Below are 19,876 nucleotides of genomic sequence, written 5' to 3'. Positions count from 1 at the left end.
ATACCATATCTACTCTGATCGCCTCCAAATGCCCATATTAATCAACCGCTTCCGTTCTTCCAACATCTATATTAGCTTTCATTGCTCCTATAATTCTGGTTTCCATTTACCATCACACCCTGACTCTTACATTTACTCTCAATATTTTCTTTTTGTAAAACTTTCAAAATCCTTCTGCCGTTTTCCTCAACACCATTGTGTCACTTGCAGTCACATTCTGCCCTTCATTCACAAACCTCTTTCTCATTCCACAGCTTTGCACCTTTTTAATTTCCTGTCTCTCACCGGTAGCGTCGGTCGGCCTATAAAAATACTGCAAGTCAGTAAGACAAAACACGCCCTAGTCAAAGGTCCACTCTTACGTTAAACCGTCTTTGCATTCATTAACGTTTAATCCCTTGTGTTGGTTCATGCATGTCACGTGATCCCTTCATCCTCTTCCTTGCCTAAACCCACTATGTTCTTCCCCTATTAACCATTCTGTTATAATTTAATTTCTCAGTCAAAACTCTACCATATCATTCTGCAATCTGTCCTACTTTATAATCAAAACCTTACCATTCACATTCCCAGGTATAATAAGTACAGAGATGAATGTTTCATATCCAAGACTGTAATCGTTTCCAACGACTATTTCATCTAGGAATGGTAGACCGATGTTGTTTTCCGTTTTCTTTTCAGAAACAAAGATTCTTTTAAACAAAAAGCAGGATCAAATCCACTTGCATGTAACAAGCAGTAATCAAGAGGAGGAAGGGCACTTCGGCCATAACCAGAACTTATAAAAAAAAAATTCAGTTGCTTACCTTATCTTTGCATCTCTCACTGTAGTGCTATCAATAGCATACAGTACACCACATGTGATGAACAGCTCCCCGAAACTGTGGTGGCTGAGTGAAATGTTCCAGCTATATTCCACCTGCACGATATAATTAATGCATCAGATTTAAACATGAGCAGTATTATTTGGGTGTAATTGTGTAGACAGGATTTTCACATTTTAATTACACAATGGATTATGAATTTCGTTAACATGGTTGCTTCAAAATATAAAAATGTAAAATAAATTTAGGACAAAATTCTATTGCATATTCTTTGAGCGAAATATTAAAGAATTAAGATTAAAAATGATAAACATGGTTCATATGATAACCATAAGACTGTTGGTATCAATTATACAGCACAAAATTTATAAGGAGTTTAAATCGGGAGTAAATTAATTTTACATTCAGTAGGAATAAATGAAATTATAGCAAACAAAATTTTTTTTACTTCTGGTAAATATCCCCTGCCGATATTCATTGACGCTTCCATCTCGTTTCTGATTGGCCGATGTATTTCCATTCTAACCTCTGATTGGCCGATGTATTTTCTTTCTAACCTCTTGTTGGTGAGCATCACGAGGTTCAGCGAATCACTGATATCGGTTATTGATATTCACCGTTGGCTGAAGAAAATCCTAACTATTATGTGATACTGGAAGCATTTCCTAGTGCCAATTCTAGGACGCAAACGGTTAGTGTTAATACAGGGCAGTTTTCCTTTATTAAAATAGTTCATACGAGCATATGTAGAAAAGTGACATCGCCGGTGTGAAGTTTGTAAGATATCAATCTGTACTGATTTTATTTGTGTAAATGAGAAAAATAAACGCAAAACAAATTATCTCAGTCCAATTCGCTTTGTTCATTTATGTCATTATTATAACTCCTGATGTAGTATATAAGAGCTTTAATTGTAACTCCGGTAGTGTACTTTAGTGCTTCGACCACCTAAGGTTAACAATGCAACCTTTATTTCATCAACAATTTCTTTTACGCAAGAACATAGAGGATTTACGATCAAATCTGGGTAAAGAATATGCTCCATAGCAAAAGGTATGACGTCCGTAGCGGGCTAGTGCCGTCAGTACGCCTCATTTGGTGTACTGTGGGCATTAGTAAGGGGTGTTTGTAGCTTTCATCTGTACCCTAATTGCACCCACTTTTTAGCCTTTTACATTATCCCCTTTCCCACCTCCTTTCTTCAATAACGCTTTGCAAAGTCTCTAACTCCATGTTTATAGATCCTTATACTTCGTCACCGTTATTTTCTGGGTCTCTTTATTTTGCTGTACATATATTATCAGCCAAAAGGACATTTAAACAAAATCGACTTCGCTGCACCTTGGGAATAACTTACACCCAAGGAGAGTTATAATTTAAAAGTGGTTATGCAGTGGACATGATTTCAACATAGGCCTTTGGTTTAGGAACAAAAACTAATAGTAAATTCTGACCAGGTTCTAATCCTGGCCGGGTCAGAAGCACTTATCACTTATAATTCCTCAAGTTACTCCCAAGGTCTAGCGAACTCGATTTTAAACGATACTTTTTGCTTAATAGCAAAAATTCACATACACGCACGCATACAAATACACACACAGACACACACACGCATATATATATGTGTGTGTGCTGTGTGTGTATTTGTATGTGTGCGTAGTGTGTGTGTCTGTGTGTGTATTTGTATGTGTGCGTAGTGTGTGTGTCTGTGTGTGTATTTGTATGTGTGCGAGGTAGTGTGTGTCTGTGTGTGTATTTGTATGTGTGCGTAGTGTGTGCCTGTGTGTGTATTTGTGTGTGTGCGTGTATGTGGATTTTTGCTATTTATGCACGGGTGGCTTACATATGTATTAATTATATATTTATTTTTTCTGTAATATCAAGGGATTTAAAAGAGTGAAATAAATATACAAAAACATACCTACTTAACATCGTTTATTAGATATTAATTTTATGAGTAAATGAGATTGTAAATGATGTCAAATAGGTATGCTTTTATATATTTATTTCATTCTTCTAACTCACTTGTTAATAATGAGATGAGTAGTTGGTTTTTTATAATTAATCCTAGTGATCCTGATGTAAACTGGTTTTCATTGCATTTTTATTTTTCAATGTTTCAATCGCTAGAAACTTTACCTGTTGATTTGATATTTCACATAAGCTTGCCGTTATTGATTCATGGAATCTCTATCCATATTTTCTCTTTGGAAGAAGTCAGCAATGCGCGAAGTATTTCCCTGGAAGTCACGTACTCGTATGATTGTTAGCGAAGGTTCCTTATTTTATTTTCAAGACATTTTGAATGTTACTTCTTTTATTCTTCATCGTAAGCGATAAACTCCGTGTCAGTTGCCTCTAGTGACCGTTATTTTAATTTAATTTTTAATTAAGGTCGAAATGTGGTTCATTTAGTATTGTTTTTTTTGTGCCAGAAAATGATCGAATACAATGAAAGAGTTATCTACTTCTTAAATTGCTCCATTGCGTGTTGGCTAGTTTACAACGTTCCAACTACCCAAGCTTGTTACCTAATCGATTGCAATACTTTTCACTGGGGATAACCTCTGGGTATCTCAATAAGCCTAAAAATATTCCCAGGTTTTCTGTTCTGCAATGAACTTGGATTAAGTCTACCCGGAAGTTGTTCCTGTTCCCGGGGAACTTACCTTCATCGTCCAGGGGTCTATTTTCATGACGACAGTGTTGTTATTCGAGGGGAGTCCATAAATAGCCCACAGTCCATTTTCATCAGCACTGATGTCGACCTGGTCTATGCTGTTGGTGTAGAGGTGATAGTTCTCTTCGGTAGAGAGCTGGGGCACAGAAACTGATTTGGTTTGGCCTGATGTTAGGTCGTAGTTAATGATGACAGGCTGACCTACTTCGTGGTAGTAGAATGACCCGTTATAAATGACGTGTGAATTTCCCTGTAAATGGAAACAATGATTCAGTAGGAGTTTCCAGCTTGGTCTTGAACTGAAATCCTGTGTATTAATACTGTTTCTTAATGTGACTTAAAAAGCTCAACGCACTATTATTATTGCATAAATGGTACTACACTATTCGCAAAAAAGGTTGCCACATGCATTTTTAGATGAGCAATTTGGAATAGAATGGTAGTAGTCTTGGGCTACAGAAAAACTTCTTGTGGATAAAGGTATGTTTCATGAATTAGGAAACGAAATTACACTTTACAATTCAATACATAGGGCACTGTTGTCGCAAACAAACCAATATACACTAAAATTAAGAGGAAAAAGTAATGTTCACGACCTTTCTTATTTCAAATCTGAACCTTTTTTTTTCAGGCATATCAGCAGGTCAAACATCTAGTACATAAGATACAATATCCATTATTTACATATCTACAAAGGCAGCAATAAATCCCACCAGGCGGTGTGGCATGCTGCTCACCAGTTGTACAAGGTTCTTCCAAGAGACTCTGACCTTATACTCTAAGGGTGTATGGCTAGTTGTCCCCGTGTCTAATTGCACTGCCCAATTGATCCGATAAATATTCTATGGGATTGAGGTCTAGGCTCAGTGCAGGCTACCTCAGGACGTTAACATCCTGTCCTTCAAGGACAGGGTGTTAACATGTGCTCGATGGGCAGGAGCTCTGTCGTTTTGGTACCAGAAATTATTCGCAAACAAACCACGAGCCCATGGAAGAAGGTTCCGATCCAGCAACTGTCTGCACATGTCACCGGTCACGTTTCGATCCAGCTGACTCTTGTCATCTGCACAAATGGTAGCCCCCACATGGACAGATCCACCACCTCCAGCAATTCGAGCTTGTACGCACTTGTCCTTGAGACGTTCTCCAGCCTGTCTGCATTCTTGCTTCCTAACATCTACCGGAAACATCAGAAATCTGGTCTCATCTCCAAAGACCATATGGTGTCAGTTGTACAGTCAGATTCAGATGTTGACGGACCCAAGTCAGACGGTATCTTTTATGAAGTGTATTTGCTACTAATTTGTCCTTTGCATTGAATTTTGAAGTATAATTTCGTTTCCTAATTCATGAAACATATTTTTTATCCAAGGGAAGTTTTTATGTAGCACAAGACTACCAATTTTGTCAACAGACCATTCAATTCCAAAGTGCTTGTCTAGAAATGCATGCGACAACCTTTTTGGCGAATAGTTCATGACAAATATGAATTTTGCTAAACTGGACTGATTGAAGCAAAGTAATGAAGAATTTAAAGAGCACGTTTTCGTCTATGTGCATGCTAAAGTTAACTAATATTTGATGACTTCTGCATTTGTGACTGCATGAATTGCTTTTCCTAAAGAAACTAAATTCTACGGGATTCTTTACCGAGTACGCTTTGGGAAGAGTATAATTCTTTGTTGGGAGATCCTTCCAGTAGCGGCTTTTGTCTGCATACTCATAGAGAGTCCAAGGATCCTTGTATCTTGTAGTCCAGAGTTTATGTTCGGCCTGGGCATCCCTCGGGTGTGTATCTCGCATCCATGATCCATAGAGAGAGCCAGTATGTCTGTGGTAGACAGGCTGGCCAACAGCTGATAGCAGGCAATCTGATGAAAATAGCATTCGCTACATGATATTTCCGTTTTTAAACATAATCTGTTTGTATATGTACTTTATAGTTACCTTTTGTATATATATATATATATATATATATATATATATATATATATATATGTGTGTGTGTGTGTGTGTGTGTGTGTGTGTGTGTGTGTGTGTGTGTGTGTGTGTGTGTGTTTGTTAAGATGCTATCTGAAGAATGAGTATTTTGGTGAGTTATCAATTTGACTTCTAGCTGAAGTAACTTTCAAGTATAGAGGGACAGCAGTATAGAGGGTGATAAATGGAAAGACAAGATTAGTTGATGTTACTAGTGACAGCTGTGGCACAGTGATGATAAAGTGATGCAGTGAATGTCAAGTGGGAGAAAGGTATATCTGGATGACAGTAAGATTTAGTATACAAACATACATACATACATACAAACATAATGTATATATATATATATATATATATATACTATATATATATATATAGATATTATTATATATATATATATATATATATCATGGGATAACTGTCAACAAAAGTACACTGGTACAAAATTTGATCAATTAAGAAGCGAAATTATCTTAAAAATCACCTGGTATACACTTACCAAGGCTTCTGTTTTTAAATCCTGGATACGTATCGTTGCCGAACTGTTCCACTAGAATGCTTTTGGCACACTTTGTGCCTTTGGTACAATCAGGACAATCTGGAGCAGGTAAGCATGGGTCATGTTCACCCGTGTCGTGTCCCTCCACTGCTCCAGACGATGGGATGTACAACGTCGGATCAATTTCTGAAGAGAAGTGAAGGATTGTACTGTTTCTGAATAAGCATTCTTTAAGAAGAATAATGGGGCCAGCGCTGGCTGAGAAGCAGGTTTGCAGCAGTAACGTTAAATTTAGCTCTTTTAGAATATTACTGGGAAAGTTGTATGGAAAAATTTTATAGATTAGTATTGAGAGCTTTGCAAAGGAAAACATTCTAAAAGCATAAGAGAATATTACTTTTATAGAAGTTATAATGATTATAACTTGAAAGTACAACAATCTCTTTTATATGCGCAGAAATCGAAGGTTGTAAAACTATACAAAGACAATGAGCATTTGGCACACTGATATCTGCATATTTAATTTTCTGCAACGGGGAATTTTGTACTTAATAAATGGCAAAGAGATCTTGAAAGAATGTTGCTGAATGAATAGCGGTGGCATCAAGTGCGCTGACTCCCTTGAATAAGTGCCAATATCCACTTACCGTGAACTTTCACGAGGCCCTTCGTTAAAGAGAAGCTGTTTTTGGCAACGCAGTGATAGTCACCGAAGTCAGCCTTTTCAACATTGAACACTTCCAACACCATTCTTCCCTGCCAAGAGGGAAATCCGTTGAACTTATTTTCTCAATAAGCATAAAAGATAACAAAATTAATTGCACATATTATGGACACATGTACTCAATCATTTGAAATACTTTCCAGCCTAAATGTAATCAAGTTCTTATCAACAACTGTTCTATGTAAACAAGATTTGGAAAAGATTAATTTCTCATGAGATTCATTTAATAACGATGATACAAAACTCTAACACCAAGACTGATATTGAACGGTTAAGACATGGATATTAATAAAAATAGGTGTTATCGAAAACAAAAGCAATATATGGAATGATTTAGAAAATTACAGGCATTTATACTAAATAATGCATGCAATAGTATGAAGATTTTTCAGTCAGGATTATTGTATATCTTAAGAAAAGAGAAAAAGAAAAAATAACGTAAAATGAGTAAACACTCAATGAAGGCTGTCTGGAAACAATGGCATCTCATACTCTGAACAGTACACAGATATAAACCTCTCTTTTAACCCACATTTATAAAATATATGAATATGCTTCTCAGATTTTCATTCTAGTGGAAAATGAAAACTTTGTTAAAAATAGAAGCATATTAATCACAAGTGCAACGAAATACGGGAAATATTATGCATCGTAAAACGATATGAAATGCTTCCTTGAAAAATGCTCTAAAATTCTCCATTTGAACCCTTTTGCTTCTTTTCTTGTGAATTATGGATGAGGCAAAAGTATAAATCATTTTAAGAGCCTAATAAGATCTGTGCATTTCGTGCCGTTATTTATAATCTGCCTTAATATTTTTTAGCCGATTTTACTATTTTTGGATCCGTTTTATAGTCTCTTCTATTCTGTATTTCATCCTTCATATTTTTTCGGTTATGACTGAAAATCTCAAATAGAAGACTTAAATTTGATTTGACTTCATTTTGGTTTCAGTTTTGCAAACTAAGAAAAAAATATATCTAACAAAAGCGTGATTTCTTTTTTATGCAACATATTCTTATTCATGAATCAAAATGTGAGATAATTTATATAATGATTTTTCCCACGGTGAAAAATAACAACTGAATTCAGATAAAGGTAAAACTAAGGTAAAGAAAATAATATCCAAAATCTTCCGAAATGCATAACACTTGAGACACGAGAACTCATTTTATAAGCCCTTGATAAAACTCCGTGTTACCCAGGTGGGGTGAGGGTTGCGAAGCAGACAAATGACGGTTAAGCCCGAAATCTGATGGGTACGAATGAGAGATCATCATCGCCTGAGGTGTGCTGATGTTGGGAAAAAAAACACCCCAAAAAATAACCCGAAATCTGATATATATAAGTCGAAGCGTTGCGATCCATCTGTCTGGAAAGGTTAACGATCGGTAACCCAGAAGCAGCACTTTTTGCCGAAAGTTTCTGACCTGATTTTCGTTTGTTTCGGAGAAAGTTTGCGTTATGTTTTGCTTTGCGTTTCGTTCACCTCATTCACTCACCCACTGCAAATATCCAGGGTTATAGACTTGGAGGAGGAGGGAGGGCGAACACCTTTGGAAGTCAGTGTTGATGATGTAAGAGGGAAAATAAAAAGGCGCAGTAAGAATGGGGAGTTTCCATGAGTTGGTGATTGATGTAAGCCGAGAGATGCCGAGGAACAGTGACGATGGAGTGATTTAGTGGCTGGAATGTCTGGATAAGGAAAAGGAAGAAGAGGAATGAAGGAGAGGGATAAGCTAAGAATTGCTGCTCATTGTGAGGGGTAAGTGATAAAAGTGATTGTAGGAATTACAAACATGATACATTTTGAAGTTTATCTGTATACTTTCGAGTTATTAAGCATCTCAGTTCCTTTGAATTGGACATATGTTTATATATGTAAATATTGTATATGTATCATATATATATATATATATATATATATATATATATATATATATATATATATATATATATATATATATATACATGCATACATACAACTGAAATGAGCAATAACGCAATAACTTGAGAGTATGCAGGTAAACTTCGTAATGTAACATGTTTGTAATTCCTACAATCACTTTTATCACTTACCCCTTACACTGAGGAGCAAATCTTATCTTTTCCCTATCATTCATTTCTCTTCTTCCTTTTCCTTATCCAGACGCTCTATATATATAAATATATGCATAATACGTATATGGGGAAAATATATATATATTTATTATATATATATATATATATATATATATATATATATGTGTGTGTGTGTGTGTGTGTGTGTGTGTGTGTGTGTGTGTGTGTGTGTGTATGCATAGGAAAGAGAGAGAGAGAGAGAGAGAGAGAGAGATGATACAAAATACAATTCTCATGGATGGTTTTGATAAGAGCTGATCCAAGTCACACAAGCTGTCCCTTTCCCTTTCTCCTGCAAGGAAAAAGTACAACCGTCCTCAAATTTCATACTGATGTACAGGGAAATGAGGATCCTGTCATCCGGTAGATGGCGACACTATACACTAAAGGAGACCCTCACTCCTCCACAACACCTCAGACTCAGTCCCCCCCCCCCTCCTCCTACCCCACCCCCCCTTTCCTCAGAGATTATGGCCCTGAGGAATGGCCAGGTATCAACTATACTATGCCCACTTAAGTCCCGAAGACGTAAGCGGCATTGCAGCCATGACAGTTCGCCTGACATCGAGAGGGCGATAGGGTTAATTATGGCTTCCGGAAATAGCATACATTATATACCTTCCTTGGTATAATCTTGTGTAGTATTATGTTTGCAAGCTATACTCTTTCATATTGCACTATTGTGACATAATGTTAATAATAGTAGGCTACACATATTTTTATGTACTTATTCACATACATGTCTAATGAACGTAAATTATAGTCGGTGTAATGTATATGCGTATGCATAATATTACTTGTATTACCTTATATTTCAGAGATAGTTGTACAAATATGCTCATAATTTAATCTCTTACTGATATATTTTCATTATTTGTGTATATCACAAACACACTAATATTACATGTATAGCCCCATATGGATATGTATGTAACAATTAAAATATCTATAAACACACTGCACTTCCCTATTAACAATGTACATGCGTACCAACAACTACTTGAGTCTGAAGGCCACGCCCTAATAAACGGAAAATGTCTAAAGTCCCTGTTAATTAGGGCGAGTCCAGAGGCCCACTCCAGATTTCTTACACAATTCGAAACGCCTTAAGGCAAGAGCCCGTGCTGGCTTTGTGTCAGCGTAATACAGAGAACCAGTCAACAAAAGGTAACTCGGTAGATTGACATTCCAAGAAATTCAAACTTTTGTGTAACCCTTTATGATGCATCTACGCTATAGTAAAACAGTCTTTAAGCACACGTCGGGAATTCGTTGCCTAAATAGCAAAAACAGATTGAAAACAAACTTAGCAATCATCAGTAGAGAATGAGTCTTCGGCAAATGCCGGGTGATCAGAGGTGCTATCAAGTAATACCAATAAGTCATTGACTTGTTTTCAGCCTGTTATGGTACGTGTGTAATGCGTTGCCGACGCGAGTTTGTGACATGTGAGTTAATGTAAAGTGGATGCATATTACCTATCGCCCGTAGGATGGTAGCGTCGACTGTAAGCATTACCTGAGGTTCTTTGCAGCGTACCTTCGACCCTAGCTGCAACCCTTTCATTCCTTTTGCTGTATCTCCGTTCATAATATCTCTTTTCCACCTTACTTTCCACCTTCTAACAACTGTTCCACAGTGAAACTGCAAGGTTTTCCTTCTGTTACATCTTTTAACCTTTTGACTGTCATTTTCCTTTTCAACGCTGAATGACCTCACAGGTCCCCGCGCTTTGCCCTTGGCCTGAATATTATATTCCAGTTCCAATTCCAACATTACCTACCTTCCAAACCAGGTTCCGGTCACCATAATATCGAGAAATATATCTGGTAGAATTTTCGAGAATGCGACCGTTCGGGTGTTCCCAGTAGGTCAGCGCCAGTGGATAAGCTTCAACGTGGCACTCTAGCGTGGCACTCGACCCGTTGTATGTGCCCACTTTCCAGCGATTAACTTTGATCGATGGTTCAACTGAAAAAAAATGCCATTGTCAGACTCGTTATTTGTAAACAAGGTATAAATGGAAATACAATAACATGGGACCTGCATTAGGGGATAAAATTGTTTTTGGCTGTTACTCTATTTATTAGTATTATTATTAGTTGTGGATTTCATAGCACATGTCTGCAGATTTGCTACACCCATGAAAAAAAAATTCTCTATAGTTAATGTTTGTTATGTAATGCGTAATGTCTGCCCCTTAATTAATTCTCAATAAATTAAATAATATTTATCATTAGAGAATCAACAAACGTTTGGTATTTTCGTCATTGCAACTAGACTAGAGATTTGTTAATATTTTGGCTTAATGACACCCTTTGTTTATCTGGATTTTACAACTCCCCTGCACGCACGAACACACACACACACACACACACACACACACACACACACACACACACACAACGCGTACTGAACTGTAATTTTAATGCTATGTCTGAGCGATGACAACACTGATTTTTCATTCTATTGTTTTATTGAATGATGGGATGAATTCAAAACTTGCTAGATCCGTGATATGGTAAGAATGTAGGGGATGGGGATTGGGAGGTGGTAAATGCAGACAGTACAGTACAGTATGAATTGATCTCCGAATTGAACTATTCTCTCTGCTCGTGTTCTCTCTCCCTCGATTGATTCTTCTTTCACATCGGTAGAAGGGGGAGGAGGGAGGGGGGGGGACTTTACTCCTCAATAAAGTACATTGATATACTGTAGTAGATACTTACTAATTTATGAATGTCTTATGAAACTCAGAGACAATCACTAATCATAGACCGGTTGAGCAGAATTATGATCATTTTTATGTTGTGCATAGCTACTGGAATAGAAGCCTAATTATGGCTGCTGGGTCATCTCAATATTCATAATTAGTTGCTGACCTGTGTGTGACTCCCAAATAGTCAGTGTTGTCCAACCTTGGGCTGTGTCATAGTCTGACCTAATAATCAGTGTTTTCAAACCTTGGTCTCTGTCATAGCTGTGACTACTCAACAGTTCGGAGAAGGAATTCAGTAACGCTTATGCGTAAGATGTTATGGTGGATGTCAGTGGTGAATAAGACATACTCACAATGCACTTCAACTTTGAAATCTTTGACGGCGTCTTCCCCAACCATATTGGATGCTCTGCACATGTAGGTCCCCGTCAAGTCTCGAGTAACATTAGCCACACTTAAGACGTGATCGTTCAGGGTTTCATCTGTGATGGATATATGATAGAAACAAATCATTAGGGTTTTAGGTTTAGACAGATCCAAATTATAGAGCAGGAGATATCTCCGCTGCGAGGGTAATAATAGTCACAATCATAATACTGATAATGATATGTTCTTGGGCTGTTTTATTTAAAGCCATCTAATAAGACTTTTATAAACCTAAAGCGTCGAGATAACTCTGGGTTCTTTTGGTCATTGAATATTTCTCTCATCTCTAATCTAAGTTCATCAGGGATTATTTCATATTCATGTGTTTGTGAACTTCAAACGGACAGCTACCTGGGAATGAAATCATGTTGAAACTAATTTAAGTTTTGGCGAGACTTCTCACAAAATTGCAGGGATGTGAGAATGTGACAGGTGGAAAGAAAGAGGAGAATGGGTCAGAATAAAGAATAGAAAGAAAATAGTGAATGTCGTAATACCTCCCTCAGGATAAAGAATGGAGTGAGCGTGTGATAATAATTACATTTATGATATCGTAACTGCCCTGACTACCTACAATTTTTCATCCGAGGTCAAAATATATTGTTTGTAATCTGATATTTTCTGTGTACTGTGGAGACTGTTTAGTTTCACTAACTGTATGTGTATTACTTTACATTTATATTTTGTTTTACAAACTGGCAATCCATTAATTATCATTAAAGATTGAATGAATAAATCATGTTTATTAAAATTGTTAATAAGATTGTAAATTTTTTATGCAAACACTCAATTCTTGAAGTTATATTTTCCTTTGTCAGTTATCAAAAATATCATCCATAACGGTTAAGATATTGTGGGTTGGTTTATATCTGTATTCACTCCCCTGACAATGTAAAAAGCGTCACACCTGTTTTCGAAAACGTACGAGAGGGGAAAACCTGGATTTTTATTTTCATTTTCAGTGGAGCTGACGTTAAACATCCTCAGCTGTATCTTTGTAACTTACTATGCATATTGCTAAGTGTGAGACACTCATCACGAATAACATTATTGTCAGCTCCAGAAAAACGCAGGGCTGTAGTACAAGTCTTTCTTGGAGAGATGGGTTCATCTTATTTTGATTTTGCGTTGCTTACCTTCAGGTTGTGTTAGAGCAATAACACTACCATTTCCGGTTACGCGACTCCACACGACCGTAGGTCTAGGTTCACCTGCCGCTAGACACCGAAGGCGTAAGTTATTCAGTTCGCGGACGATGACAGGCAAACGCGGTGACCCTGTAGATACCACGTAGATAATAACTGTCTGAATGAAGAGAGGAGTTATAAATAGGGCAAATAACTACCAAATGCATAGCGAGAAAATAACCCTCGGTAATTCTCTCGCTATGGTTCCTTTTTCCCGTTTATGTCGCTTTCACAACAAAATCAAATTCTGTCAAAAATTAAGCTCCTTTGAACATTGATTCGTACTCTCGAAATCAGTGAGTAAGGCATCAATGGAATTTCTCTAACTTATGCTTTTTTCCAGCTGCAACGTAATTATAAGGGATATTGGAGATAATTTAGGCTAAACAGGGATTATCTATATAATGTCTTATTTTCTGAGAGGAAAATGCAAATAAAGACTCTAGACCATCTGCTTCTGAAGAAAATTTTTTTAGCAAAATATGTTCGTTAAAGTTTAGTGCGCGAGAATTCGAATTCCAAATAGTTTTGAGATCACTGTAGCTCTCTGAAATATAATGGCAATATATGTCTGAATATCTTCCGTACTGCAAACTAGAAACACACACACAAAGGAAATGTAGATGGATCAGCCTTCCTCAGGAAGTGCAGATGGAACAGTCATCCCGGCAACGCTATCGATTCAAGTGTTGAAGTGAGAGAGGTTGTAGTACCGTGTCTTAAAGCACCTTGCTCCGGGATCTTCATTCATCGGACTCTGTGACTTGCCGAATGGTGCTTCTCTGTTTGTAATCGTTATTCGTCTGTTCATTATTTTCTTTTCCGGCGGCTTTCAATTCATGTGGACTTAGTTTCAGATTATTTTCACTCTGTCGCTGTTTCTCCCGTCCCGAAGAAATTAGGAGGCAAGAGAAAGGCTTTTCAAGTTTCTTCATATAGTGAAGTGAGCAAAATGTGGATGATGATGATGAAACAATAATTAAGATGATGGAATTATCATCTAGCGAACAACCTTATTAATTTCCCATTCATTCAGTGGTCTGGAGTTGGTGGTCACAACTTGCATAATGCTGCAAGGTGGCAGTCACAAACTTTCACCACGCTACAGTTGGTGGTCACAACTTTCACAATACTGCAGATTTGTGGTCACAACTTTCACAATGCTGCAGGTTGGTGGTCACAAGTTTCAGAATGCTGCAAGTTGGTGGTCACAACTTTCACAACGCTTCAGATTGGTGGTCACAACTTCTACAATGTTGCAGGTTGGTGGTCACAACTTTCACAACGCTTCAGATTGGTGGTCACAACTTCTACAATGGTTGGGACAAGAGTTGTTGTCACAAACTTTCACAACGCTTCAGATTGGTGGTCACAACTTCTACAATGTTGCAGGTTGGTGGTCACAACTTTCACAACGCTTCAGATTGGTGGTCACCACTTCTACAATGTTGCAGGTTGGTGGTCACAACTTTCACAACGTTACAGTTTGATGGTCACAACTTTCACAGTGCTGCAGGCTGGTTGCCACAACTTTCACAATACTGCAAGTTGATGGTCATAACTTCCAGAACACTGCAGATTGGTGGTCACAACTTTTACAACGATGCAAGGTGGCGGTCACAACTCCCACAACGCTACAGGCTAATGACCACAACTTAAACAACGTTTATGTTAACACTTCAGAGGTAAACAGTTCGTTCCTCATCCTTCTGTGTCCATGTTTTTTGTCGTACGGGCAGCACAATAATCGGTTATTCTGGTCTCTTGCGAATACCACCACCTAAAGTCTTGTTTTCAGTTTTCCTCGCTGCCTCATTCCGCAATAATTGTTCCACTGTGGTGAAAGCAAAATCATTAGCTGCCTCTTCTCTTTGAACATACCACCAAGGGATTTAACCCACGCTGAGTAAGCCATTAAACCTCCCTGCACGTACGAAGAATCATCTTTGCTTTAACTAAGTGTTAGAAATATACTTATATCCTTTGGGAAAACACCTACCGAATGTTTTATTATTGTCATTATTATTGATGTTTGTACTACATGTGATGTATTTCTTATTTAATAGTGTCTTTCAAAGTTCCGTTCTCTATCAGGCCTTTTCTTACCTTCAGGCTCTTTTTTATTAATTAATCATTCTTTTCTTCATATTCTCCTTCCTTTTTTTAGACACGTATGTAAAGTTTATTCTTGAAGCAATCTGCTTTTTTGAATACATACATACATAGATTTTTCCACGTGCTGACGTGACTTTTTTTTATATTCACAAATATTACGCCACAAATATCGTTTGATACACTGTTTACTATACTTTTGGTGTAAGCTACATCGTAGGGTAATTACAGTTGATAATGCTTCGTCTCTGACAGGATTCGAACAGACTGACTTTGACAACCAGGGTAGTCAACATCACTGTCTATCGTTGCCTCTCAAGGCGTCAACGGTTCGAATCCTGCCGATGGCGAAGTACCCGTCAATCATAATTATCCTTGGGTGGAAGTTATTCCCAAGGTAAAGTAAAATCGATAATCTACGTTATATAAGGTGTAATATTTGTGTGCACTGATTTTCAATACAAATGCTTCTGTAACTGATCTCTTAAGCAAACTCTGGCAACCTTTTCTTACTTTGTTCAAGGGAATTGCTTAACTTATATCTCTTAAATTATTTTGGAAAATTTTCAGTCTCATGCTCTTTTATTGTTTTGAAATAAACTGTAAATTATTGACCTGATGACTCTCAATTGAGGGAGATCGTCACATCACAGGCCAAAGTTAAGTTCCTTCACAATACTTTTTATATTATGATTTTACATAATCATACGAAGAATTTAATGTGCCTACATTTGCCTCTTCAACATTTACAACCTTGTCGTTAAACCTTGAGGTAATAATGATGAATTTCTACTCACTAACTCAACAAAAAAAATTCATTATATTCAGCATAATTGTTTGCTTTGTAAATGAAATAATACCGAATATAAGAAAAATATATATTTTTCATTTCCTTAGCTGTCGTCTCAGACAATTAAATATTCTTCTTGAGATCCATCAACTATTAGAATATAGAGCATTACAGACTTCCGTAGTATTTTTACATTATAAACGTGCTGCAATTGCGTTCGACGTTTTATTCATCGGGAGGTAAAATTCTCAATGAAATCATAAGATAAAGAGAGCGGCATTATGCTGTAACTGTAATCTCTCAAGATCATTTCTCTATTTGCCTTTTAATTATACTCTTTGGGTTCTGTTTCTATATTTATGGTTTAATTCCAATATTCAATCTTCTTGAGACTTCCTCGTTTATGGTTCTTTTTAGGTGTTTACCTGAGAATATTCGTGTTGTTTTAACAACCGAAGATATACAGATACATCTGAAATTCGTTTCTGACATCCACCTAACGTCCTCCAAAACACAACAAAATAAACTGCTTGGACACATTGCTGACTATTTCTGTCATCGTTTTCTTCAATATTTAACCATACTATCCCTAAGTTTATTACCTAGGTTTTTATCATTATCGTTGGATAAATAATTAATAAATGATTCCACTACCCTAGTTTTTTCTAAACATCGCAGTCTGTATCTCTCACAAATTTTATGTAAATTTTGACAGTATCATTCATCTTTGCGGATTCTATTGGATGAGTTTATAAAAGAAAGTTATAGTAGAACCTGAATACATATGTGTTATAAACAGCTGTATTCCTCAACCTGGTAAAAGTTGTTTGTGGACAATTCTTCAGAATAGAGAGGAAAATGAATTGAATATAACTGCACATTTCACAAAAAAAAAAGTATTCTGGCAAGACAGGGTATATAATTAAGCATTCATAAACAATGACTCGTTTAATAAAGCTATTCACGACAGTACCTGGTAGGGAAGGCGGAACGAGTCTTTCATTAGCAATCTCATCAACATTCCATGGTTCTATCTTGGGAGCGCCTGGTATACCTGGTACACTATCTTTTCCATCCCTTCCATTAGGACCTCGGATACCTGGAAAAGTCAAACGATGTCTTACTATTTTGATGAAATATATTCCACAGTATTGACCACGACCAATTAACTTCATTGCCAGCAAAAAGAAACCCCTGCAGTTTTAAGAAACCCATTTTCATGCCCTGTATTTAAAGGCTCCATGTAAAAATGAAAAAATTAATAAAAAAAAAACGTCAAAGGAAGTTTCCTTCATCTCTCAAATTTCAGCTTGGAATTCGAGATCAATTGCCATTTCAGCTACGCAGACTAGGGAGTATGCATGCTTTAATAATTATTTTCCGTATTTCTGTATTACTGTAATTTAACACATCATGGTTTTCTTTATTGCCAACTACAAATTACTTTTGGTTATGTTGACTCAAATACCAACCTTTAACACACCCGCTATTACAGCACGTACTTTACGAGTTATAGAATTTCATAGACGTATTGTACTATTAGACTAGCATTTCTTCATGGGAGTTCGACTAATTCCTGTACAGTGAAGCCATTGTATACACCCCCTTGGCATTTGCATCCATTATAAATTATTTAGATTTAAATTATCTATTATTATTATTATTATTATTATTATTGATTATTATTATATTATTATATTAAACCAAACAAAAACTTCTTTCAGTTTTTCTTCTGAAGATTGAAAAAGAAACCCACAAAATCACTTTGTAACTTGTTTACTTCTAAGTATTTACATTTAGTTTTACTCTACACTCGAGTACTTTCAGGCCCTGTCTGTGGCCCATTTTCAAGAGATGTTTGGGATGTTAGCCTGGGTCAAGGCCTTGACTCAGGCTAACATCCCAAACATCTCTTGAAAATGGGCCACAGATAGGGCCTGAAAGTACTCGAGTGTGTAGTAAAACTAAATGTAAATACTTAGAAGTAAACAAGTTACAAAGTGATTTTGTGGGTTTCTTTTTCAATTATTATTATTATTATTATTAATATTATTATTATTAATTTTTTTTTTTTTTTTTTTTTTTTTTTTTGTGTGTGCTCTATCACAGTCCTCCAATTCGACTAGGTGGTATTTATAGTGTGGGGTTCCGGGTTGCATCCTGCCTCCTTAGGAGTCCATCACTTTTCTTACTATGTGCGCCGTTTCTAGGATCACACTCTTCTGCATGAGTCCTGGAGCTACTTCAGCCTCTAGTTTTTTTAGATTCCTTTTCAGGGATCTTGGGATCGTGCCTAGTGCTCCTATGATTATGGGTACGATTTCCACTGGCATATCCCATATCCTTCTTATTTCTATGTTCAGATCTTGATACTTATCCATTTTTTTCCCTCTCTTTCTCTTCAACTCTGGTGTCCCATGGTATTGCGACATCAATGGGTGATACTTCTTCTTGACTTTGTCAATCAACGTCACGTCTGGTCTATTTGCACGTATCACCCTATCTGTTCTGATACCATAGTACCAGAGGATCTTCGCCGGATCGTTTTCTATCACTCCCTCAGGTTGGTGCTCGTACCACTTATTACTGCAAGGTAGCTGATGTTTCTTGCACAGGCTCCAGTGGAGGGCTTTTGCCACTGAATCATGCCTCTTTTTGTACTGGTTCTGTGCAAGTGCCGAGCATTCACTTGCTATGTGGTTTATGGTTTCATTTTTCATATTGCACTTCCTACATATGGGAGAGATGTTATTTCCGTCTATCGTTCTTTGAACATGTCTGGTTCTTAGGGCCTGATCTTGTGCCGCTGTTATCATTCCTTCAGTTTCTGCTTTAGCTCCCCCCTCTGTAGCCATTGCCATGTGTCATCGCTGGCTAGTTCTTTAGTCTGCCTCATGTATTGTCCGTGCATTGGTTTGTTGTGCCAGTCCTCTGTTCTGTCTGTCATTCTCCTGTCTCTGTATATTTCTGGGTCTTCGTCTACTTTTATTAGTCCTTCTCCCCATGCACTCTTTAGCCACTCGTCTTCACTGGTATTCAGATATTGCCACAGGGCTCTGTTCTCGATGTTGACGCAGTCCTCTATACTTAGTAGTCCTCTCCCTCCTTCCTATCGTGTTATGTATATTCTGTCCGTATTTGCTCTTGGGTGTAGTGCTTTACGTATTGTCATATGTTTCCTGGTTTTCTGATCTATGCTGCGGAGTTCTGCCTTCGTCCATTCCACTATTCCTGCGCTGTATCTGATTACTGGCACTGCCCATGTGTTTATGGCTTTTATCATATTTCCGGCGTTGAGTTTTGACTTGAGTGTCGCCTTGAGTCTCTACATATATTCTTTCCTGATCGTGTCCTTCATCTCTTGGTGTTTTATATCTCCTCCTTCCATTATTCCCTGGTATTTGTATTCTGTCTCATCTATGTGTTTGATGTTGCTCCCATCTGGTAGCTTTATCCCTTCAACTTCTCGTTACTTTGCCTTTTTGTATTATTATTATTATTATTATTATTATTATTATTATTATTATTTTATTATTATTATTATTATTATTATCATTATTTTGGTAGAAGACCCTCTTTTAGGCAAATACTGTTAAAAAGAATGGCAGAATTAAGCGAGTTGATTTTATATATTGTTTTTTCTATTTTCCTTACAATTCGCTTCTCAGGCTCAGCGATGTTTCTGAGTAACTGACCAATATTCATATTGGGAATTTTCAAAAATCATAAATGCTGAAGGTAATCTTTTATTGGAACAGGATATCAGGTCCAGGTCAAGCAGGGGTCGTCGTCAGTGCTGGTATTATTCTGTAGG

At 37.0% G+C, this 19,876-nt stretch overlaps 1 protein-coding gene across 1 annotated transcript in view; it reads right to left on the bottom strand.

Moving 5' to 3' along the window:
- The window catches only part of LOC135204053 (uncharacterized), a 70,222-nt gene that overhangs the window by 3,265 nt on the left and 47,081 nt on the right, over window positions 1–19,876 (bottom strand). Inside the window, exons 6-14 of the mRNA XM_064234018.1 lie at window positions 17,036–17,161; window positions 13,110–13,250; window positions 11,901–12,029; window positions 10,612–10,799; window positions 6,631–6,739; window positions 5,984–6,169; window positions 5,155–5,375; window positions 3,494–3,754; window positions 807–919 (exon numbers count right to left, since the gene is read on the bottom strand). Coding sequence (XP_064090088.1) covers window positions 807–919; window positions 3,494–3,754; window positions 5,155–5,375; window positions 5,984–6,169; window positions 6,631–6,739; window positions 10,612–10,799; window positions 11,901–12,029; window positions 13,110–13,250; window positions 17,036–17,161 — 1,474 coding nt within the window. The remainder of the gene's footprint in view (window positions 1–806; window positions 920–3,493; window positions 3,755–5,154; window positions 5,376–5,983; window positions 6,170–6,630; window positions 6,740–10,611; window positions 10,800–11,900; window positions 12,030–13,109; window positions 13,251–17,035; window positions 17,162–19,876) is intronic.

This window comes from Macrobrachium nipponense, chromosome 44, assembly GCF_015104395.2.
Source record: "Macrobrachium nipponense isolate FS-2020 chromosome 44, ASM1510439v2, whole genome shotgun sequence".
Taxonomy (NCBI): Eukaryota; Metazoa; Arthropoda; class Malacostraca; order Decapoda; family Palaemonidae; genus Macrobrachium; species Macrobrachium nipponense.
The sequence above is the reverse complement of the archived record's forward strand: the minus strand, read 5'-3'. Positions and strand labels throughout refer to the sequence as shown.